The following is a 25,046-nucleotide window of genomic DNA, read 5'->3' on the forward strand; positions in this document are numbered from 1 at the left end:
TTCAGGGGGCAGAAAAAATGATAAACTATCCCCATAGACATCTACTTATAATATAGTCCCCTATGATTTCTAACTGTAAATCCTTAAAAACTGTTATTTAAATATATCTCAGACAAATAACTACTTGAGAAAAGTAAGCTTTTCTTTCAGGCTGTTTTAAATCTCTAATCAAACATGGATCAATTTACTTGTTTTATTTATCATATGAGAAGGATCTGGGATTTCTAATAATAAATGAAATTAAATCCAACATAACTCTTGTGATAATACTAGGTGCTATATGAAATTTGGTAAGTTTAATCTAGAATCAATCCATACAGAAAAAAAACAAAAACAAAAAAGGTGTGTGTATGTGCACACGTTTGAGTACTTTGGCAAAAAATAACAATCTGAAATTTGTTCGGTTTTGTTACTAATGTCATCAATCAGAAAATTCATAAAAACAGTGTTATAAAATTACCTCACGAAGAGAAGTGGTTTCCCGAATAAAAAACATGTTAATTATCCCAAGATATTTAGTTATTTTTGCTCCAGGAATGAAAGAAAGAGGTGTCATCTTAACAACCCCAACTGTAGAACTTGCACAAGGTGGAGTTGCACGGTTCCGGAAATTTCCTTCACCCATAGGACTTGCTTTTTCAACCGTCACAGCTAAATTTGGAGAAAGAAGAAAAAACATCAAGATCAGGTGTTGGTAACTCAATTATTCCCTATGGTTTCCAAATAAGTGGTGACAACATTCAGCTGTCTGTGAGGCTAAGCCATGTCATGAAAGTAAAGAAATTATCATGCACTGCATGCAATTAAAAAGAGAAAGAAAAACTTAAGAGGAAATGCTGGAATGGAATTCTTTTGGAAGAAAAATGGCATTCCTGCAAAAGAAAATGTTGATGCGGTGTAGCTACACATACAATGATCGTTATAAAGTGAAGAAAAAGAAAAAGCAGTAGAGCATTAAAAATTATCTGCTGTAGGAACAAATTATTTCAAAGAGAGTGTGAAAGTTGTTATATTTCCCAGTGCAGTTTTTTCCATCTTTTTCAGACGACTTCATCATTGTCAACTTGTAGATAAACCTTATGTTAACTAGTTGTGACAGGTTTCTTTTCTGAACCTTTTTGATCAAACTCATAATTTTAAAAACTTAACAAATGACCTTGGCTGTCTAAAAGCTGATTGTTTATAAAGGAACATAAATAATAGCTACCGCTTAACAAGTAACTACCATAAGCCAAACATATATATAATCCTTACAACAACCCAGCAACATAGGTATTATTATCCCCATTTTACACAGGAGGAAACTGAGGCTCAGAGAAGTTAAATAACTTGTCCAAGGTCACACAGCTATTAAAATGACACTTCTAGGATCCCAAACCAGATCTGGCTGGTTCCACATCCTGTGATCTTTCCTCTAAAACATCGTTTCCTCCTTTTTAATGTAAATTCTTTCACTCAAATACATTTACCTCAAAGTCTACCAAAACACATGGCGTATAAAGAACACGTAAGTAATGATGCTGATTCTAGCAGTGAGATAAGAGTTAACTACTTTCTATTCAGAAATACCTCATTCTTTTAGCCCTCTGGATATCACTCTTAGTAAAGTAACAGATGCCATCTACTACATAGTAGCTTGGGTCCTGGAAGAGTATCTCTTCAATAAGAGAGCTCATAATTTCCTTCAATTAGAAGGATAAAATATCTATTTATACGCTTTTAAGAATACCTTCACAAAAAGTAAAATTTTAAAAACACAATTATACCGTTAAAATGAACAAATCTAAAGGCCCTTCAATAACTTTTGCTAAGTGACCATTAGAGTCTGCAGCTTTCACACTCCAACACATGATTGATTGGCAATGTTATTACTGGGTAGTAAGGGCTAGCCTTCACCACTGGGAAATCAGGGATATGCTTCTCAGATCATAATGTGGTAGAAACATCCGCCTACTTGTCTTAATTGATCCGCGCCTTATGGTCTGAGCTTTCAGTTTAATGAGCTCTATCCAGCTGCTGCATCTGTCTGCAAAGGAACTGTAATCAACTGACGTTGCTGAAAACACAGACAGAAAACAAAAGAAAAAACAAAGAAAAAATATGGATGACGTCTCTTACTCGTCATAACACTCCTTCCGATGACGTAATTTAACTGTAACTTAGAAAAAGAATGGTCCTTTTCAAATCAAATATGAGAGAGAGCAAAGAGTCAAGCTTTAGACACTGATTTGTCCAAAACCAAGTTCTCAGTTGGCTGGCTGAGCGTTTTTGGTGATGTCACAGTTGTGTGGTTGCTTAGGGGAAATGGAAGCAAGGTCTAACAGAAATATCAGTGAAAGGACCATATACTGCTTTTTAACTAACTTTATTTCTCATTCTTTTTACTTTACAGTGTTTTAACTATCTATATTTTAGGACTTTAATTCACAATTCAAACTTGTAAATAGTTCCCTTCCCTATTTTGATCCTAAAATCAAAAAAATGAGAATCAAAAGCTGAAGAATACATTTTTAAAAATCACTAGTTGACTTATCTTTTATTAAGACACATTCTTTCTACCATCAGTAACAGGAAAGCCAAAGGATCACTTTGGTCAATATTCTGTTTTCACATCTGATTTTGGCAACAAAGCTTCTGATGCCATTTGAGTGGAAAGGCAGGTGGGAGTCTAACAAGTTCTCCTTTTTAAAAAAAAAAAAAACAGCTTTTAGTACTACTGAGCTAAAAAATAATGTTAAAGAGCTAAGATCTTATTTTTAGAAACAGGGAAACTATTAAAATGCTAAAAATGTAAATATTAGTTTAATTAATATTTTAAAAGACACATTCTAACTACAATAAAGCCACGTTTTGGTGTCTATTCCACTGTCCAGTGCATTTCTCCAATGTCTGTATGTTTATGCACCACCACACTAGAATTTCGCACCTTTGGTGACTATTTGCTTAATTAGACAAACTCACCTCTCTGTGCAGCTGGTATACCTGAGTTAGAACTTGCACTCTCCAGGTGTTCTAATAAGACAATATGAACAACATTAGCTTGAATGCTAAGTACAAGCCAGTATCTCTTCTTTGCTGTTTGTCAATACCTCTATAAGCCAGATGAATACGAGGATATCTTTATGGCTTCATTATAAAAGCAAACCAAATAGAAGTATTTAGGTTTAAATGCAGTTTCTATTGATAAATGAAAACTAGCTCAGTTAATCAATACCATGCCAAGGAAGACTACTTGTTACTGTAACACAAGGAGAGTTTCAGAAACATTATAGACATGAGAAAATATAAACATAGTAACAAATGTTAGTAGGATGAAAGCAGGGTGAGAAAACAGCAGAGAAAAGCATCAGTGTACTAGGAAGAAAATCTGAAATGAAACATGGAAGGGAAATGTTTGTGTGGGGGGTGGGGGGAAGAGCCAGTAAGATTAAAAAATTACAGACCAGGAAATGACCTATGTCTCACAGATAAACACCACCTGCTTGCTTACTAGCCATAACCCTCTCCCTCGCCAACCCCCCTTCATTCAAGGACTACCCTATCAACAGCTCCCTCTGGTGGCATCCAGACGTCATAGAACTAAAAAGTGACTGCTCTCCGCAGATAGAGCTAGATCCCAAACTGGAATCACTCCCTTTTCAGTAATCTTATAAAAGGAGCATCCAGAATTTTCCTTAGTATTTTGTATTTTTATTATTGCTATTTAAAGTAGTATACAAATTTAAACAACCCTATTAAAAAAACTTCATAATCTATTTCTAAAGTTCAGACTCTACCTACATTAGCATATTGGAATTTTTGTTTCAAGGAATTTTATAACTGAAAGAATAGCGTTGCCAAGTTAGAAATAACTCATAAAAAACACTGAGAATAATTTCAGCCATCCAGTTTTTTGAAAAATTTATAAATTAAGTAAATACATTTTTTTTAAAAGATTTTATTTATTTATTTAACAGAGATAGCCAGTGAGAGAGGGAACACAAGCAGGGGGAGTGGGAGAGGAAGAAGCAGACTCATAGTGGAGGAGCCTGATGTGGGGCTCGATCCCATGACGCCGGGATCACGCCCTGAGCCGAAGGCAGGCGCTTAACCGCTGTGCCACCCAGGCGCCCCAGTAAATATATATTTTTATCTCTGCTTAATATGTTAATCTTTTGGTAATCTTAAATTAATAAAAGTTATACCTTTTAAAAATAAGATTTGTACAGGTTTCTGCTAATTGGGAGCAATGGGAGTATCTCTCATACTCCTTCCTCTTCCCATTTTTATAAAGCAAGTAACCACGAGCTAATACTGGAAAGTGTATAGTGACTGACATTCCTCTTGTAATACAGAGCCATTGAATAAAAGGGATCACTAGGTACGGTCCATAAAATGACTGTGAGGGTACCATGCTGTGGATGTGCCCTGGTCATCATGCCCTCAGACTGAAGATCTAGGCAAGAAAACATCCTCCCTGATCCAGGATCCTGAGGAGCTTTGGAAGCCCAGAAGGAGATGGAACCGACAGGAAGGAGACCAAAACAGAACTCACATTCAGAAGCTTACCCCATCTCTAGGGACAGCTAGTTCAGCACTGAAAAAGGATATAGTGCAGAAGCTGGGACAGCAAATGCCTACCCCAAGCTTACATATGCTGGGAGAGGCCCAGGGCTCAGCTATGTCCTGTGCAGCACAGATTTGGGGAGTACAGACTTACAGAAAATATAACCAGCATTAGGAATTCTGTGCAAGTTTTTAAAATGAGGGAACAGGAGGCAAAAGCTAAAAAAAAAAAGTGAAAGTTACTAAAATGAAATTATCTTCTATATTTCAGTATTATCTGGGTAATATGAAACTCCCCAGTAGCAACTGTATATAATTTAATGACAAATGTCCACAAATAGAGTTTAAACATGTAGAAAGTACCTGTTCTCATCTCTAAATACCAAGTGAAAAAATAATAATAAAGGTACACAATGATCTGTAAAATACTTGGTTAAAAAAATTTAAAAAAAAGAATATCTTTGCAAAGCAGACAATAAAGCTGGTTAAGGGTAGTTGCCTCTTGGAAGGAGAAATGAATGGAGAAGGAAGCTTGATTTCGGACTATATGATTTTTTGGTAAGAGTTGAATTTTTCACCATGTACATTAATTACTTTTCCCAAAAAATTTTACAAATGTAAAGGTGGAGAAGGGGCAGGGGGAAGCAAGGGAAAAATGTCTTTTTCCCTGCCTCAACATATGAATGTATTTGAATTAAAATCTGGAAAAAAAGTTTTTAAATTGTAGATATTAAGGGAGAAGTTAAAATAAAACAGACAATTTTTTATCTCACTTAAGGAGAGCAGGTTCATCCAACATGTTTGCTAGGATCTTAATTTTTCTCTCAGAGAAAAGGCCCAAGATGAGATGGTCCTGGGAACAGATGAACGTCGGCACCTCAAACGTCTGAACACCTCAGGTATCTAATGACCTCAGATTCTCAGTCACTCTGCTCTTCCAATTAGTTTGGCTTCCAAGAAAATAGGCTTCTCAAAAGAGAAGGTACTACAGGTATTAGCTGTCTGGCTCATCGGTAAACTAGTAATTATGGTGAAAAAGAAATAAACCCATATGCAATCTCTAACTCAATACTTTAAAAAAAAGACAACATATTTCATATTCAGGATTAGAAATCTTATTAAAATCTGTTGGGCTTTGTTGAGGAGCTAATGCCCATTGTCAGCCACATCTATGTAGAGGAGTTTGAGACAAACACTTCTTATATTCGGCTCCCCCCATTCTTGCTGCAGAAACAAAGTCTCAATCTAGCCACACAGCAGCCCACTTCTCTTACAATTTCCTTCCCATTGGATATAAGAAAATTATTATTTTACTTCATTAAAAAGTCACCAGTAAGTGATAACCCTATTATCCACAAATGAGCAACCCTAGAAAGTCAGCAAGGCAAACAGAATGTAAGATTTTATTATTCTCTTAGTACACGCTAACAATATTTAACAAGCCCTATCAGTGGGGAGGGGGACTAACCTAAGTTAAAAGCAGTTGAGTGGAAATGAACATACTGATGACCAACAGAAAACAATGTGGAAAGGATTCTTCCTCAATTATACATGCTCCAGTGCTTCTGAAGTTTGAGACTTCTCCATTCTCCTAAATAGTCATAACCAATGACAAAGCTACCAGCTGGCTCTGATAAAGCTCTACACTGATCACTAACTCTTCTGACAACTTGTTCACGTTTATCATTAGAATTTACAGATCATCTTTGCTCCGAATAATTAAAAAATATCTGATATAATCTTCTCTGAGCATCTTAAGAAAATTACTAAAACTAAAAAAAGTTCCTGAAATTTCTGAAGATTCTCTGGCAGATTAAAATATATGCAATCTGGGGTGCTTGGCTGGCTCAGTGGCTAGAGCATACAACTCTTTTCTTTTTTTTTTTTTTTAAAGATTTTATTTATTCGACAGAGATAGAGACAGCCAGCGAGAGAGGGAACACAAGCAGGGGGAGTGGGAGAGGAAGAAGCAGGCTCATAGCGGAGGAGCCTGATGTGGGGCTCGATCCCAGAACGCCAGGATCACGCCCTGAGCCAAAGGCAGACGCTTAACCGCTGTGCCACCCAGGCGCCCCTAGAGCATACAACTCTTAATATCGGGGTTGTGAGCTCAAGCCCCACGATACGCACGGAGCCTACTTAAGAGAAAATATATGCAATCTGAAGTCTTTAAAAATGTATGCTTTATTTAGCTACTTAAACATTCTTGGCGGGGGGCACTTGGGTGGGGGTGGCTTGGTCGGTTAAGCACCTGCCTTCTGCTTGGGTTGTGATCTCAGGGGTCCTGGGATCCAGCCCCGAGCCGGGCTTTCTGCTCAGGGGGGAGTCTGCTTCTCTCTCCCTCTGCCCCCTGCTCTTCTCTCTCCCTCTGTCCCCTGCTCGTGCTCCCTCTCGCTTTTTCTATCTCAAATAAAATCTTTAAAAAAAAAATAAAGTAAAATAAAATGTTTTTAATAAAAAATAAACAGGGGTGCCTGGGTGGCTCAGTGGGTTAATCATCTGCCTTCGGCTTAGGTCTTGATCCCGGGGTACTGGGATCAAGCCCCATGTCTGGCTCCCTACTCACTGGGGAGTCTGCTTCTCCCTCTGCCCCTCCCCCCATTCATGCTCTCTCTTTAATAAATAAAATCTTTAAAAAAATAAACATTCTTGGGTTTTTTATTTTAAACTTTCTAAAAGGATTTTATTTATTTATTTGAGAGAGAGTGAGCGCGCATGGGGGGAAAGGGGGAGGGAGAGGGAAAGAATCTCAAGCAGACTCCTCACTGAGCGTGGAGCCCAATATGGGGCTCAATCCCAGGACCCTGAGATCATGACCTGAGCCAAAACCAAGAGTCAGATGCTTAACCGACTGAGGCACCCAGGTCCCTAAACATTCTCTAAGTTATTATGATCAAAATTTGGTTTTATGTCTCTTTCGGCATTTCCGTCAATCTATAATGCACTGATTAGCTATGTCCTGTAACTAAAAAATCTGGCTTAATGACGGAGCTAAACAAATTATGTATATAAACACTCTGCATAAACCTTGCCCATAATGGTATTCAAATATTGGTGGATGATAATGAAATTGCCATATTATAGCAAAAAATTACTAAAGCATAGAGAAAAATATAAATAGCTTCAATTTGGATAGTTCACTAAAGGAAAATACTCAACTACTATCACAATACATACATCAGATGACAAACACAATTAGATTCTCTATTTGGGTCATTAAAGCTTCCAATTAAAGGTGTACAAAAGCCTAAACCACTTTCCTTCAATCCCCATCTTCTGTTTTCCTACCTCTGTTTCCAGGGATCCACTTCTCCCCTCCCTCCCACCCTTCAGATCTCTTCCAAATAACACCTATTTTCATTAGTAACCCAATTCAACTTTCTTTGCTTCTTCCTCAGACTCTGGATTTCACTGAACTCAAGCTGCCTTGAAGAAGTGAAGATTCCTTATCCCTACTTCTCCATCGATTCTCTCTTTCCTTCCTTCCTTCCCATGTCTGGGATAAGTTTCTCATACATTTTCTAGTGTTTACTTTCTACTTTCCCTTCAATCTCCTTCCCCTCAGCATCTCTCTCCTTTCAGGACTTCCCACTAACTGCTGGGGCCATCAATAACATGGAGAACTTCAGCATTTTTTATTTTTGCTACCATTTGGTCATAATGATAAAATACATTTTAAAAAGAGAGAGAAAGCAGACATGCAATGAGTTGTTAATACACAAAGATTTTCAGTTAGTGCAAAGAACTGTATAATAGTTGTAGGAATTTAGAACCACTCATTGGCAGGATAAAATAAAAGTTAACTTTTGTAGTTTTTATAGGTTTGTATTTCTAATCACTAGTTTTAAAAAAATGTAAGGCAAGTCATTAAATTTAAAAAATTAAACTACCTTTTAGAATCAAATTTGGCTTAACAAAAAATAACCCTTTTAGCCTCAATAAAAATAAAGATAAAAAAACTTCAAATGTGAATACCTAATTACGGAGTACAGTGTATTGAGGGTTTTATTTTTATACTGAAATCCAGAATTTTACCTATGCTTGTCATGTTAATTGGTAGCTGCTTAATGAAAAGAGTACTCCTGCCAGCCTATAGCTTATGCCATTGAACAAGAGGCTATCACCCCAGCATAAGGCAAAATGAAAGCAGGAACAAGGTAGGTATAAAAAACTTTTCTTCCATACAGTTTCATTCAACAGTATATAAAAACTGAACTGTCTTATTAATTGCATCTTTTTAAAGGCTTAAACTCTCAGAATTTTAATGAAAACTATTATCCTATTATAGATTAAACTTATAAAGTACTTGAGATATATTTATAGTGGCACATGATTCACACATATTTATGTAAGATCTTAAGTCCCACAGTATGGTATCTAAGATATTGAGATTTAGGTCTTTAGACTGTATCAAAAATAATAAGCTAGCCATTTATAAAAACTACATGAATAAAAGTTTTGAGATCAACTACAGTCTGTACAACAAATCTTATTTTTTACTTTTCACCCAGATTACTGTCACTCAGGTTCTCCATTTTTACTGTATTTGTTCTATCCCTTTATAACATTTTTAAAGTCGCTTAAAACCATTTCAGAGTAAAGGAGTAAATATTCAGAAAACTAAAGTATAGATATTGATGAGGAAAAAACATCATGGAGTGGTATAAAATGTTATACCACTCTTTTTCTCATAATACAGCCTCATATAAGTAATTTACATCGATGCCAATCATCTATGTTCCTCATAGTAGTCATCAAGAATTCTGATGACCTTCACATGATTAATTTCCTGGAAGAAATTACTCAGGCTCAGCACCTTTTAATATTTCAAATCAAAAAAATCAAATATTTAGAGCAAGGTAACCGAATCAACTGTAAATTTGAGACATACATCAAACCATTTTATTACCTTGAGAAACAAAACTTAAATATAACAAAAGATGAAAGGAAAAAATTGAACATGGATGGACAATTCAGGCCCAGGCTTACTCTACACAGTGAATTAGGATACATGTAATCGAAACATCTTTTCTTCACATAATATTCACTCATTTTCAGTAACATAAAAAGATAATTATCAGAAAGGTTTATCTACAAGTTAAAAGATGGAAGTATTAATAAATATACTGTGCATAGCTCTTGAAACTACTCTGTCAACATAAAAGAAAAAATTTTAATAAATCACCATATTTGAAATAAGAACATGAAAAATAAATTATGATTCAAAGTTTTCAGAATTAAAAAAAAAAGGAAAAAAGCTCAGTTTAGCTAACTGACCTAACAAAACTATAAAACTATATATTTATTTACTTATTAATATTAGTAGTTAACTTTCAAGCCTCTTGTGGTTGCATATAAGAAAGTAGAGAAATTTTTTGAGCACTTATTCCTAGCACTCTTACCTTCCTCTCTTGCCTGTTACTTCTAAATTGCTAAGCTTAACTTCTGCCACGTATTTCTAATTCTCTATTTAAAACCTTTCACATTACAGTGCTCAATTACTGCATTCATGTATTACACTCCATTACATTTTCCAGACCTTTTCAAAACCCGTCCTATCCGCAAATCCTCCAAAATACTTTGTGATAACTTTTTCAAGTATATTTAGTATAGCCCATGTCCTCCTGAAAAGACTTGAGAAAGTAAAGACAGTAAATAAGCATGCAATATAAACTACAATTTACACAACTATTTATAAAAAGGTACAGGTAAACTATTTAGTGTTTACTGACGATTTTAAAATGTAATATTCAAGGAAAAGCACACGGGTTTTGCAGTTAAGTACTTAGTATAACAAGTTTTATATATATATTAGTATTAGATGTAATGCTATTGAACAGTATGAAAATGATGATGATGGCAGCGTGATCTGATTCAGTGGTTTTCAAACTTTTTGTGAGACTCACTTACAACAAAATCATGTATAGAAAGTCAATAAATAAAAGCATACTGAATCAAAGCTCCTCTAGTTCACAGGTAGGGGGTCCAGAAACCTATCCCCTCACTCTTCCACTCTCCCCTCAGCTCCCTTCCCACCCTGTCTTTTAGAAGGCCATGAGGGACCTCTGAAGAAACTCCATGGTTTGGAGAAGCAGAGTTTAAAAGTTACTGGTTTAACAGATTTGAAGCTATTTAGAAATTTTTAATGTAACTTAAACACTAGCTTTTGATTTTGATTAATTGGCTTTTGATTTGTTTTTAATAATAGAAACATGTTAATTATTGAAGAACCATAAACCACAGAAACACAAGGAATCAGAGAATTTTAAAGGGTAGAGAGAATCTTAACCTTTTCACATTTTACAGATGAGGAACTGAGGCCTAATGGGTAATTAGAGGTTAATCGGCCCAAGTTCTCACACCAGCAGTAGCGGAACTGAGAAGAGATATAGAAGTCAGCTACTTGATTACTCTATGGCCCCTCTTTACACTACAAAATAAATTGCAATATTTTAAGTACTGTTCAGATAGGACTTATTCTACTCAAATTCTTCTTTTGTTGTTCTTCAGTTCAGAGTATCATTTGTACAAAATAGACTAATGACCCCACTAAGCACTAATTCTAATTACCTCTGAAAACATTTTGAAAGCTAATGCAGAAACTGCAAGGTATCAATATAGATATGACAAATTTACAGAATTTAAATCCAATCTTCTGCAGAAATCAGTAATGATTAACAAGGTAAAACTGAACTATTAGGGACCTGATCTCCATAAATATATATACCTATAGATTAGCAATTGATCAAATCTTTTTTGTTGTTGTTGAGTAGATTTTTGGTTTTGGTTTCCCCACCACATCCCACCCCTTCATTGCAGGGTAAGGATAAACGAAATGATACCTAAAAGTGATTTGGAATTAACCCTGCGTTAAATACAAGTTTCTGATTGAAGTAGGTGTTTTTTAAAAAAATTCTGTCTAGTCAGTTCTTTTTTTTTTTTTTTTTTAAAGATTTTATTTATTTATGTGACAGAGAGACAGCCAGTGAGAGAGGAAACACAGCAGGGGGAGTGGGAGAGGAAGAAACAGGCTCCCAGCGGAGGAGCCCGATGTGGGACTCGATCCCGGAACGCCAGGATCATGCCCTGAGCTGAAGGCAGACGCTTAACGACTGTGCTACCCAGGCGCCCCTGTCTAGTCAGTTCTAAGGAAGATTCTTCACAGTTCTTTTTGTTCTGGAAGCTATATTTAATTTATAAATCTGAACTCAAATTATCTTTGGACTTGATTTTTTCCTCTCTGTTCTTTCAAGGAGTTCGACTACGCTAAAATTCTCTATGGAGTTCTAAATTAGAATTTTAATTTAGATAAAAAAAGAAAGAGGACCACAATTACCATGTTAGAAAGTTCAGCATCTGAAAGTAGCTTATCTTTTCACCGTCAAAATATGAGACAAGATTTACATACATAAACAGGCCCTGCACTGATTTAGTGAGGACTATTGACTTATATGCAATGTGAATATAAAACTATTCTGTATCATAACTAATTTGGTATCAGATAAACTGAGAAGTACAAATCACAAAAAATTTCCCTTATATTATAAAACACAAAAATTAGAGAAGTCAATTTGGTTTGAAATAAAAAATGCATCATTTCTTAGAATAAAAAAAGTATGAAAAAGCACAAACTACATGTATTATACACGTAATGCTACGAAATAAGGTATAGTACTTCTGAAAATTCTTATAATGAAAATTGCCCTGAAATCAGAAGAGAAATAGAAAATACCATCTCCCATTTTTCTCCAAAGACTGTACAGATCTAAGTAGGTTTATTGCTATTAAGTTAACAGACTATCACTTTGCATTTGAAAATATGGCAGTATCTTTTAAGTACGTAACAATGTTCCTCAGTAATAACCAAGACACTCAAAAGACAGCTCATCCCTTTCTCACTTGTACTACCCCCAACCCAAACCTCTCTCCACATTTCTTCGGAAGAAAATCAGTATTTTGTTGTCTATAAAAATCTAAAATTTTTTGTAAAATTTCGATTGTGGCTGGAAAAAACCTTACCAGATATAAATATCATGTGTGAATAGTTACTTTGGGAAATCCAGATCTCTGAAAATAAAACTTTAATACATTTGAAGTATAAGAATGAAACAACACATAAAACATTACCTTAATAATTTATGATGAGATTACTTGAGAAATTAAAATAAGAGGAATATTACTCTCTCCCCTGTATGAATATGAAGAAACAGACAATGAGGGAATGAAGAATAAATCTTCATCTCAAGATTAAGTAATACTGCCTACAATGAAGAAGTAAAAGGAACTAGAAACTAGGATTTGTGTTTGCATTTCCCTCACTTAACCAACCTTTGGCCGGTGGAAAAGGATGAGAAGGAAGTGAATCTGAACAGAGCTCCAGTGGAAACTGCAGAAGTTCTTCGTTATCTGTAGAGGCTTGAGAAGCAAGAAAAACACTAGTTATTTAGTAATGATCTAGTATTAATTTTTTTAATTAAGAATCTGGGATAAAATATATATTTCCCCCAATCCAATTTATTCTGGTTATTTTCTTCTTGGTTTCTCCCATGGAGATCCTTCCTTCACCTGCACGATGTTGAGAGATGCTATCTTCCCTGCTAGGACTATTGTGAGTCTTTGAAAAAATACTAAGTATAAATGTCTTATCACAATGCCTTCTAAATAAAAACTCAACAGCAACTATTATTATCCTATTCTTTGTACCATACTGGTTCTATGATACTTAAATGAGCTATTTCTATGATAAATATCTGAACACAATTGTTTAATACATCTCTATTTGACATTAATTCAATGCTTTACATGTAGAATGTAATCAACTATAAAAATTTTAGACTAATCGTGAATATTTTATTTAACTGGTAAGTCCTTAAATTTTAGAAAGCATATGACTTCCCTCTCCTTTTTTTCAGAACACATAGCAGTTTTTAACAATTTGAGTTTCTTTGTAATATATTAAGACTGGTACTTCCTAGATTTTATTGGATAAAGGACAACTCTGAGGACCTTTCCTAAGAAAAATACATGATGCTTACCACTACCTCAGTATGTTCTCAGATGCCTTGAGAACCTCCCTAGAGATCCTAGGATAGAAACCTCTAAATTACTGCAGAATATGCTATAACCTAAGTCTAAAAAACAGCAGCATTTTCTATGTAAATAAACGCCAACTACCTATTTATGTGTGAAAAATACCAAGTCAACCACATTCTTATCCACAAAGTTATCTTGATAAACAGAAAAAGTAACAGTATCTCTTCTTCAAGAAACAAGTCATTTATTTAATCTACCTTTTTCACTGAACTATAACTGTAGACAAACATGAACTATGCTCCCATCCATCACAGGTTTACCTCTTTGCAATGACTTTTCAACATGTGTTTTTGTGGTCTGTAAAGCCTGATTTTTGTCAAAAGTTATTGCAACTGCTGTGACTGTAACCTAGAATTACAGAAACAATATGATTAGCAAAATAATCATTGCCAAAATACGTTTCTCACAAATCTTCTTCAGTACAATGGAACAATTTATACTAACTGGCTCATCTGCTTGTGCTGGTTAAGCTTCTCAACCAGAATTACAGATAACCTCAGATAGTTAGACTACAACTGAGTCTGACATATATACCTAAGCCTCGCTATTCCACAAAGAGCTCAAGTACCTTCTCTAAAATACGGGGACTGAAGAAATCCCAGATAAGTACATGTCCTATTGTATATGTGCTAGAAATGTGACTCTACCTTCGAATAATGCAGAGTTGAGAAAAATAAAACAAGTGGTCTGATTCATTCTAGTATGTTTGTTTAAAAATATTTTGAAGGAAAATCCTTTATATTTATTTAATTATGGCAGATTTATAATATTAAAACAGATCAGATAAAAGCTAGAAATCTTCTTTAGTAATAAACCGAATCTTAATTACCTGTATTAATTCATCTTCAGGCAGAGATACTGTAAAATTTACATGGCAAAGGCAGCAAGGGATCATAGACCGCAGTTTAAAATACAGGCTCTACATAACAGAAAATATTAGTAATATCACTTCTTTTAATTAAAAAAAAATTTTTAACTGATTTTTACACTGCACATTATATCATGGCAAAAGAAAAGTTAAAAGTAAAACAAAGCTGGTTGATTTCTATTTCATGTATTCTTACATTATTTTAAATATTTAAGCAAACAATAAGATTTAAACATATTTATCAATAAGTCATAAGAATATAAGAAAAACTTTTTTAAATTATACACATATGCAATAGATTTCAATGAAGCTTAAAATTATGAAATAACTTAAAATATATTTCTTTAATAGTGTGGCATATTAAGATGGAGAGGACAGCTTTAGCATTTTACCAGATGAGTTAAGATTAATATAATTTATAAATAAATATCATTCAGCCCACAACCGTGTAAAATATTCCAGATAATATACACACTTTTCTTTTTTAATTTCATAATTCTTAGGAGTTTAAACTAAAATATAGTTAGTCAAAAGGTTCCTACCTTGAGCAAATTTTCACAGAGATCATTAAAGTTCTTATTAAGGGCTTGATTAGTCAGGTTAAGGCTGCTTAATCGGATTACTCTTACTGATGTGAACATCTAAATATGGGGAGATATAATAGCATGTCATTTTATTATTTTTAACTAAATACTGTAACAGTTGATAAAACTGCCAAATAATGAGTAATAATAAATAATGTGGTATGAAAAAGGCTAAAATTTTAGTTGTAATAAGGTGGTCAAAGAGAAAACATATTAAGAAGGAACTTGCTAAAATCACATACATTGTATTTGCTTAAAATTATGAAAGGTTTACCTGTATTTCAGATGTCCAGTTATTTATACCAGGCATAATTTCTGTATTACAACTATAAAAGCCTGTCAAAATAAATCACAGTTAAACTATAATATTTCACCTATTTTCATGCTAAAGAATAACAATTTTCACTTATTACATAGAATTCTAACTGTAAGATCCATTTATTCTTTTTTCTAAAACACTATACCATCACTAAACTTTAGACCATCTTAATAAATTACCAGTTTGGTTTCTTTTTTTAATGTATGAACATAAAGGGATTAAAAATCACTTCACGTAGGAGCACCTGGGTGGCTCAAGTCAGTTAAGCAACTGACTCTTGATTTCAGCTTTGGTCATGATCTCAGGGTCCTGAGATCGAGTCTGCTTGAGACCCTCTCCCTTTCCCTCTGCCCCGCTCCCTGCTCATGCGGGTGAGCTCTCTCAAATAAATAAATCTTAAAAAAAAAAAAAAAATCTAGTTCACCTACACTTTTTTTTGTTTGTTTTTTAAGATTTTAGTTTTTAGCGATCTCTACACCTAACATGGGGCTTGAAATTACAATCCCAAGATCAAGAGTCACATGCGCTACTGACTGAGACAGCCAGGCACCCCCTCAGTTCACCTAAGTTCTAACATAAATATTTTTAAACTATAGTTTTTAGCCTTGGAGCAGCAAAGTACATGACAGGATGTGGCACTAATAAAGCCTTTAAAATAAAGTTAGTACTATAATAATTTATGACCTAAAATATTGATATATAAAACTAGTCTCATCTCAAAAGTAAGGTTTTTCTGTTCACCTGAAGGAGGAGGAACATCAGTAAGCAGAGAATGTACATCTTCCATAGCATCTGTGTCATCAATCTGAAAATAAAAAGATTAGAACTACTATGTAAGTACTAAATGTATGGTAATTTCAAATTTTAAAAACGTCATTGTTTTTATTATTTACTAAATAAAAAACATAAGAGTCAAGAAAAAGCAGAGCCATTTTCCCCTACATTAACATATAAAACTTGAAAAAAAAGTTCTAATATCTATGAATTTCTCCACAATTATTATAAATACTTCTAAGTAAATATTTCACATTATAAAGTATATTCAGTTAAAAAAAAAGAGAGAGAGAGCCTTTTCTCAAACCTCTATGAGGACATGTTTCAAAAGGCTTAACAAAGATAACATAAGCAATTATTATCTTTCCTTGTATAATAAAGTGTAATTAAAAAAAAAACAAAAACAAGATCCTTTGACCTAACTATATAACTGCTTTAAAACTGAATTACATAGGGATAAATTTAAAGGCACATCTAAAAAAAATAAATCCAAATTCTATTTTTCTTATATCACAATATTCCATTATTAATAATTAATAGTGAAACTATCCAATATATCCAGTATATAGACATATACTGACATTCATCTGTACATTGGGAGTCTGATGGACTCTCATGCACTTCAAGCGCCCCTTCACATAACCCTTGAGATTTTAAGAACCATTTTTAACTTTACTTTAGCTACCCACAGTCACGGCCATACCTCAACCCACTATTCCCAAAAACATTCCACACCCAGATCCAACTACAAACCCTGTCTGTCTGCTCTTTCTCTTACTGAATCTGCACCTTGCTCTCAGCCTTCTGAAGATCAGATCAGGTCAGATGCACCTTCATTCTCTACTTAGCCAGGATCCAGGACCGTAAAGATCAAAAATGCTCTAGAATGCTAAGAATCACTGGAGAGTTTGTTAAACAGATTCCTGGGCCCTACCCTGAAATTTTCATTTACTATGTCTGAAGTAAGGGCTCCAGAATTTGCATTTCTTACAAGATTCCAGATGGTGCTGATGCTATAGGTAGTCACAGCACACTCTGAGTAGCACTACCCCAAATAGTACCCTAGAACCTTTTAACCTCCTTGGTCTGACAAATTCTTTCACCAACCTCCATTTTTTTTTCATTCTCAGACTGTAGAAAAATATGAGAAACAGGCATACATCCATACAGTTTGAGTTTTCTACAAATTAACACTCTCACCTCAGTTAAGTCTTGTGCATCTTCCATGGCTGACATCCTGATCACGTTCATGGGCACTGTTCTAGATTCTTCAAACTTCTAATCCCATCCCAATACAATTCTACCATGAGCTTCCTGCTTTACTAAAATAAAGGCATCTGATTTTTTCTCTCAACTGGAACCTTACCAGAACATTTCTGAGTATCCTCATTTGTTTTCCTTTCCTTAATACCAAAGGAAGATCATCTATCTCCATCTAAGCTATTTACAGGGCAGGGCAGAGGGAGCAGATTCGTGAGGTAGGAGGCTCCATACATCTTCCATGCCACATATATTCTCCAGGAAAGCTCTGAGTGTATTTTTATAATGGAAGTTCAACTATACCTTCTGAATTCAGTAAGAAAACACTACACTCAAGATTTCGTAGTGCTATTATACCACATGTAAAAGGATACAATTTTACTAATATGTTATAACACATGAAGCAAGTACATATAGTAAGTTAAAGAACGGCATTTTAATTTAAATTCATTCAAGTTTACAAAAATAGCTCTAAGAATTTAGCATTATTTTTTAGTTTAGCATTATTTTAATTTTATTTCAACCCATACATTAATTTTTCCAGAACCACCTGCATTATTGTACCTGGTATTGATCAAAAAATATATTACCAACTTCTAATATTTTCAAATTTGTTATAATTCCTACAATAAGTTTTTTATATATTTATAGCAGTTGTAATAATACAAAATCACATCACATCAATTTAGGATCTGACTGTAATAATGTATATCTTATCTTCCAAAAACTTTAAGAAATTAATCTAATGCAGTAATACCTCCAAAACAAAAGCATCTTTTTTCCCATGTGAAAGGTCCAATTCTGTAACTTCATCAGAGCTTTCTGATTGAGATCTTAAAAGTCTTGAGCGTTGTCTAGGTTCTGGGATGGGTGATCCTATAATCTCTTCAGATGTATCCTAAAAGAAATACAATTGCTTTATATCATATAAGACTGTCTTTGTCAGTTTTGGGGTTATTTTGTAAACTGTAGTCTCTTTTTCTTTTTACTAAAGTATAATGAACATATAACATTATATTAATTTCAGATATACAACATGATTCGACACTTGTACACTTCAGTTTGGTTTTAAATTTTTATATTAATAATTATGTGTAGAGACAAAAGTCTGTAAAATATATTCACAGCCTGTATTTAATTATATCTTTTATAACTAATTAGCCTTTTAGAGAGTACATGAATATTTCCTTTTATCATTAAAAGCAGCCTTGATACACTAATCCATAAACATACAGGACTGTCACAGATAGCAAGGCAATACTGACATCTAGTGTACAGAGAAGACACCACAACGAGTAGGGAATTGGCAGTCCTTCCAGCTCAGTATTTTCTATTCAGCATTTAAAACACTGAACAGCCCAGAAATAATTAAAAATGTAGTCTCTGAAAAGGATTCTAACCTTTTATATCTTTTCTTATCCACTGGCAATTTTTCAAAGCTCTGCATAATAAAATGAGGAATATGATAAATGTGTGCATGTATATATAATGCATATATTATGCAGGTATTTGCTGTGCAACATACTAAGCTAAATAGACTTTGGTAGCTACAACAATGATCTTTTTGAGGTCAGTGTATGGTGCAACCCTATACGGGTTTGCAAGCTTTTACCTACTACATAGCCAAAGATCAGAGCTAACCAGAGATTCTAAATATCTGCTGGCTACAAGGACTATCAAAATGTGAATATGTGAGCACAAATAAAAAGCATAACCTATTGCTGGCATAACAGAGCTACATTTTTAAAAAACAAGGAATATAAGAAAATCTTTTTCAAAAATGCAGCTTTAAATGTTCATTGCTAGTGCATACCTTACATAAGACTACCACAACTTCATAATAGCTATCTATAAAGTAATGTCACATTCAGTTCTCTTATTTTTACCCCAAATTAACTTGCCCTGTATAATTCTGACAGGGTGCCTATTATAATGACTACAGAATGAAAAAGAGCTACAGTTCAGAGGTAAAGCAGTTTGCCTGGGCTTGAAAACTAAGTGACGAACCTACCCAGTTCAATTCTTTTGCCTCTGAATGCAATGTTCTTCCCGCTAGATAACACCCTTCTTTCTACAACTTTTTAATAGTTTAAGATTTGGTTATGCTTCTGTTCATTATATTATGGACCTAATGAAAGCAACTATCTGGTATTTAATATATCTTCGATTTATAACGAACTTTCACCACTGACACTGTTATTCTAAATGTTTAGTACCTTTTGATACCTTTGGCTGACTGAATCATCTCCACTTAAGTGGTACTACACCTCTGCATTAGAAAGATTTTTCAGTGTTGAGCAAAAAATCAAACAAGTACATTCACTTCAGCCGAAGCTACCTTCCTAAGAGAAGAAACACACTGATCCACATTTTCAGGGTGGGCATACATTGTTTTAGAAACAGAAAAGAAAAAATTGTAACATGAGCAGCGGCCTACTACATTGACCTTGTCACAAATTCTGAGATGTTATGCTGAAAGATATAATGCACTTAGTATCTGAAATAAGGAGACATATTAGAAAATTCATAAATTGATTAGTCTTTCTGTGGAAATACAATCGTATTCAACACATGAAACCCAGATATGCTGAAATTTTAAGAATCATAACAGATTTATTCCTTCCTCTAAAATGTACTACTAAAACAGAAGCTCAATAAATATTTATTGAATAGCTGAAGTAATTTAATTCACATTCTGTAAATATGTCTAACTTTAAAAGGCTCATATTAAAGACAGACAGACATGTAAAAGCTAAGTGCAATAACAAGGAAGAGGCCCTATGACAGAAGCACATACAGAAACAATAGGAACATAATGGAGGAGGGGGTCAATTCTTCCTGTGGGAGGTCAGCATGGAAATACATAACATAGTTGATAAATACTGGTAAGCAAAAGAGTTCAGCTTATATCATGGAGCCTTAACATCAAACTTTGTGAATCATTCTCCTCAATAGGCATAAACACTATTTGTAAATGTTCAAATCCCAAAACGTAATTATAAAACAAAAATAATGTACTGCAAATAAACAGTCAGTAGGGTTGTGTGGAAAGCTTTTACAATGGTTATTTAAGCATTAGTACATAAACACACCACCTTTCTTAATGAATCTGAAGAAGCTCTATATCAGCATTGCTCAATAGAAATATAAAGCACACCTCATAAGTAATAAAATCAAAAAGAAACAAAATCAGTTTTAATAAAATATTTTAATTCACTATATCCAAAAGATTACATTTTCAACATGCAATTAATTTAAAAAAAAATACTCGAGATAATTTGCATTCTTTTTCATTCTAAGTCTTCAAAATCCAGTGTGTATTTTATACTGATAGCACCTCTCAATTCAGACCAGATACATGTCAAGTGCTCTACAGCCACATGTGACCACTGTCTACCACACTTAACAGTATAGCTCTGTCCTATCCTTAAAATTCCTCTCAGCTTAACTCTGCTAGAAAGCTGTAAGCCTGAAGCTAGAATGCAGATGCACTGTCCCAGAGGAGCAACCAAAATTCGACAGTGTGTGTAAAATCAAATAATAACAACAGTAATGTTATCCAAACACTTTCTTTTTATAGAAATATTTCATTATCAGAGACTAATAAAAAACAAATAGATTCATTCAACTCCAACACTCCTTTCCTTCAATTCAGACTCTCGCTGTAATGTGCCCTCAGAGTAGAAGACACTACTACAAACTTGGTATCAAAGACTGACGATGGAAGTCACTGGAAGAAAAATCCCAAGAAAGAAGCTAAAATTGAAAAATAGCATATTCTTTCACTATTTTAATCATACAGATAAGCAATCTTTCTTTTTACTAAAAACGAACATTTAAACCATTTATTTAATCATTCAGCAATATTTATCAAGAGGCTACTACCAGGAAGAACTGTTCCAGGCCTCAGGAATACAGCCCCAATGGAGCTTCATTCTACTAGGAGTAACAAGCAATTACAAAAATCAAAAACATATATGTGTTTACACACACACGCACATACACACACACAGATAAGAGAAATAAAAAATAATGAAACACAGAAGAGGGATAGGGATTATCAAAACTTGATGGGAGAATACAATTTTCAAATAAGGTAGTCAGAGTTGGCTCCCTAGAAGGAGACATTTGAGATGATTGTAAAGGGAGTGAAAAGAAGGAGTAATGAGGAGAGCAAATCTCAACAGTGAAAAAAAGATATTTTATGTCCAAAATAAGATAACCCCAAAATAAACTAACCCCTAGACAATAACTTACATAGTCACAATGTAGATTTATTCTACTTACCGGAGGACTGATTTCATATAATTCTTTATTCTTAGCAATTGTGTCATTTATCTTCTTTTGCATATGCGAAATATGCTGTTCATAGGAGCCATCATTAGGAGTCTTCCCAGCAATCTGAATGCCACCCGGCGTTGGTAAAGCTGCTAAATACACACCTGTGGCCGACTTGTAAAAATAACAGGGGAAATAATCAGAAAAAATATCTAAAGAATAACAGTCCTTAAGTTTTCATATATAGGAAAGCTGTCTTTGTCTTACAGGAAAAAGATAATTAGCATCAGTGCACGTATTGAACATATGTTGGAAGAGCACAGAAACACATAACTGGTAACAGGAATTGGTTGCTTCTGGCGAGAATCCTGGGTAGGCAGGTGGGACAGCAATGAAAGAAGGATTTACTTTTCACTGCATACCAACAGCACTTCTAAAATTTTACCTTATGACTGTAAAAAATAAATTGCATTGAAAAAACAGTGTAGAAAAAAAGATTAAAAATTGTTAAAAAGTCAATGTTTCATGAATGAGTAAATAATTTCCCTTTAAAGTGGCAAAAGTAAAAGGGAAACTTTTGCAAAGCAAGTGAAGAAACTGAACTTCAGAAAGGACAGGATCTTACTCAAGATCACACTGTCAATAAACATGGAGAAGAGATTTGAGTATGTTTCTCACTCTAAAATCCAAGAAGCTGGGACACCTGGGTGGCTCAGCTAGTTAAGTGTCTGCCTACAGCCCAGGTCATGATCCTGGGGTCCTGGATTGAGCCCTACCTCAGGCTCCGTATTCAGCAGGGAGCCTGCTTCTCCCTCTCCTTCTGCCCCTCCCTCTCCCTCATGCGCTCCCGTGCAAGCTCTCTCTCTCAAATAAAAAAAAAATCTAAAACCCAAGAACCTTTCATGACACCACCCTACCTTCATAATTGCCAAGGAAGGAAACTACTTAATACAGATTTATTTTAAATATTTAATTAAATGACTACTCATTTCTGACTCTGTAATCGTACCACATACCATCAGTACTAGAAAACTATTAAGGGAAATACAAAACACGATATTTACACACACACACACACATCTATGTGCATTTACATTTAGACATGCTTATATAAGCAAAGCAAAAAATATATATACAAGTATAAATATCAAATTGTTAACATCGAAGGAGTGGAATGTAGACAAGAAAAGACTTTTCTTTCAACTCTGGATATTTGTGTGTTTTGAATTGTGTGAGTTGTTATTTATTTATTTATTTATTTATTTATTTATTTATTGGAACAGAGAATATGCAAGTGAGGTGGGGGAGGGAGCAGAGAGGGAGAGAGAATCTTAAGGAGGTTCCATGCCCAATCGAGCCAACGCAGGGCTCAATCTCATGACTCTGAAATCATGACCTGAGACAAAATCAAGAGTCGGACACTCCTGTGTGGATACTCTTTCTAATCAAATGCCAATTTTGTGAAAGTCCATCCTCAAAAGGGTATGACACTCTATGATGACGTCTGTTCAGCAGATCAGACTGACCCTCAGAAGGTCTCTCTCCTTGTTTGTTCGTTAGTGTCCATGACTATGTGTATGACCCAGTGTCTAACGCTCAACCTCAGAACGCCTCCAGCCATATGAAACCTTAGCACACCATCTCTAACACGTTCTAACTGCGCTCACTAGCAAGGCAACAGCCCAGAATGGTTGAGAACACAGACTCTGGAATAAGACAGGCCTAGGTTCGGAAATTCAGTTCCAGTACATGTAATCACACCACTTTGGACAAGTCTCAATCTATCATAGCGTCCATTTTCCCCTCTTGTAAAGACAATATTGCATTCCTTCTGGAGTAGCACAGTGCCAGACATCCAGCAGGCATTCATCAGAGATCCATTATCATGGAATCTACTCTTGGGGCCTCGAGATTTAAGTGCACAAGCGAAACCACAGCACAAAGATCAAAATCTCAAATAGTTATGAGTGTCACTAGTGGTCAAGAAGGAAAAGATCAGCAAGAATCAGAAAAGGCAGTATTCTAGGCAGGCACTAAAAAATTACACGAACTAGTTTCATGGGTCTCAAGCATCAGAAGTATTTGATAACAGTTGGCACAAGGCTTTTTAAATCTTTGAATCTGAATCAAGCTCTTAGTTCTCACAGACACCGACCAATAACTACAGTTCTGTATTCAGCCCAAATTATACATTTATAATAATTGCTAAGCATGTGAGGTTTTAGATGAATTATAATGAACACTTTCTTCACAAGTTAATCTAGATATCAAATATTTTAATATAAATCAGATTACTTTCATTAATCATTGCAAATTTCTCTTGTTAAAAAATCGTGATTACCTGATTAGTTTATCATTACCACACAATTATCCCCTACATACAGAAATTTACATATTTGTAAATGTATGAACAGGAAATAATTTAGCATTTTATCTACAAATGCATACTGAGAAAAAAATTCAAGTTCTATAAATTTCTTTAAATTAAATTTTTATGCATCTCAGAAAAATGGCAGAGAATTCCAATTTGAAAAGTGCCAGTGTACAGACAAAGATTCTAGCTAGCAAAGTGTCTAAAATAGGAGAGGACTTCCATGAATACTGTTAATCAGTTTCCACCTGCTCAATATGTATTTTGCAGGCACCTAGTTCTCTGGGTCTCAGATGACTTATAAAGACAACTCTTGCTTTCCCCACTGACAACTTTCTAGTCAGAACTTCTTTTCTAATAAGCCAAGGTAAGCATAAAGCTGAGATAAAGAGCTTTCCACTCCCGCACAACTTTTCTTTTCCTATTTTTTTTAAGTAGGCTCCACGCCCGGGGTAGAGCCCAGTGCAGGCTCAAACTCACGACCCTGAGGTCAACACCTAAGCCGAGATCAAGAGTAGGACACCTAACCCACTGAGCCACCCAGGAACCCCTCCACTGCCTCATAATTTATCAACACTTAAGAAAAACATACTTAAAAAAGAAAAGAAAAGAAACACGTACTTTATTGCACATTCCACTGTTGACCACAGGTGCACATTTATGATGAAACTTAATTCTCTATCTAGTAGTAGGCAGTGTTTCATAGGTATTGCTTTATTTTCTCCATACAGCTAAAGATTATTTTAGCATGGTGGTCCTCCCCCTCAGGAGTGATTTTCCCCCAGGGACATCTGGTGATGTATGGAAACATTTTTGGTTGTCACACTGAAGTGAAGCCATTAGCATCTAGTGGGCAGAGGCTAGGGTAGCTGCTAAACATTCTACAATGAACAAGACAACCCCCTACAACGAAGAGTTTTCCAGTACCAGATGTCAACAGTGCTGAGGAGAAAC

The 25,046-nt window shown here is 34.7% G+C and overlaps 1 protein-coding gene across 8 annotated transcripts in view; it reads right to left on the reverse strand.

Annotated features, from left to right (window-relative positions):
* The window catches only part of C2CD5 (C2 calcium dependent domain containing 5), a 94,036-nt gene that overhangs the window by 4,661 nt on the left and 64,329 nt on the right, over positions 1–25,046 (reverse strand). For 2 of the 8 annotated variants that reach the window (XM_040642235.1, XM_040642240.1), the window contains 11 exons: positions 21,731–21,895; positions 18,201–18,341; positions 16,151–16,214; positions 15,365–15,426; positions 15,049–15,147; positions 14,468–14,557; positions 13,899–13,986; positions 12,874–12,960; positions 2,962–3,012; positions 1,955–2,026; positions 461–651 (listed from right to left, as the gene is read on the reverse strand). In XM_040642235.1, the coding sequence (XP_040498169.1) occupies positions 461–651; positions 1,955–2,026; positions 2,962–3,012; positions 12,874–12,960; positions 13,899–13,986; positions 14,468–14,557; positions 15,049–15,147; positions 15,365–15,426; positions 16,151–16,214; positions 18,201–18,341; positions 21,731–21,895 (1,110 nt within the window). Of the gene's footprint in view, positions 1–460; positions 652–1,954; positions 2,057–2,961; positions 3,013–12,873; positions 12,961–13,898; positions 13,987–14,467; positions 14,558–15,048; positions 15,148–15,364; positions 15,427–16,150; positions 16,215–18,200; positions 18,342–21,730; positions 21,896–25,046 lie in introns of all 8 variants that reach the window. The other 6 variants (XM_040642234.1, XM_040642239.1, XM_040642238.1 and 3 more) reach the window with 4 other exon arrangements.

This window comes from Ursus maritimus, unplaced genomic scaffold (genome assembly GCF_017311325.1).
Source record: "Ursus maritimus isolate PB19 unplaced genomic scaffold, ASM1731132v1 scaffold_26, whole genome shotgun sequence".
Classification (NCBI taxonomy): domain Eukaryota; kingdom Metazoa; phylum Chordata; class Mammalia; order Carnivora; family Ursidae; genus Ursus; species Ursus maritimus.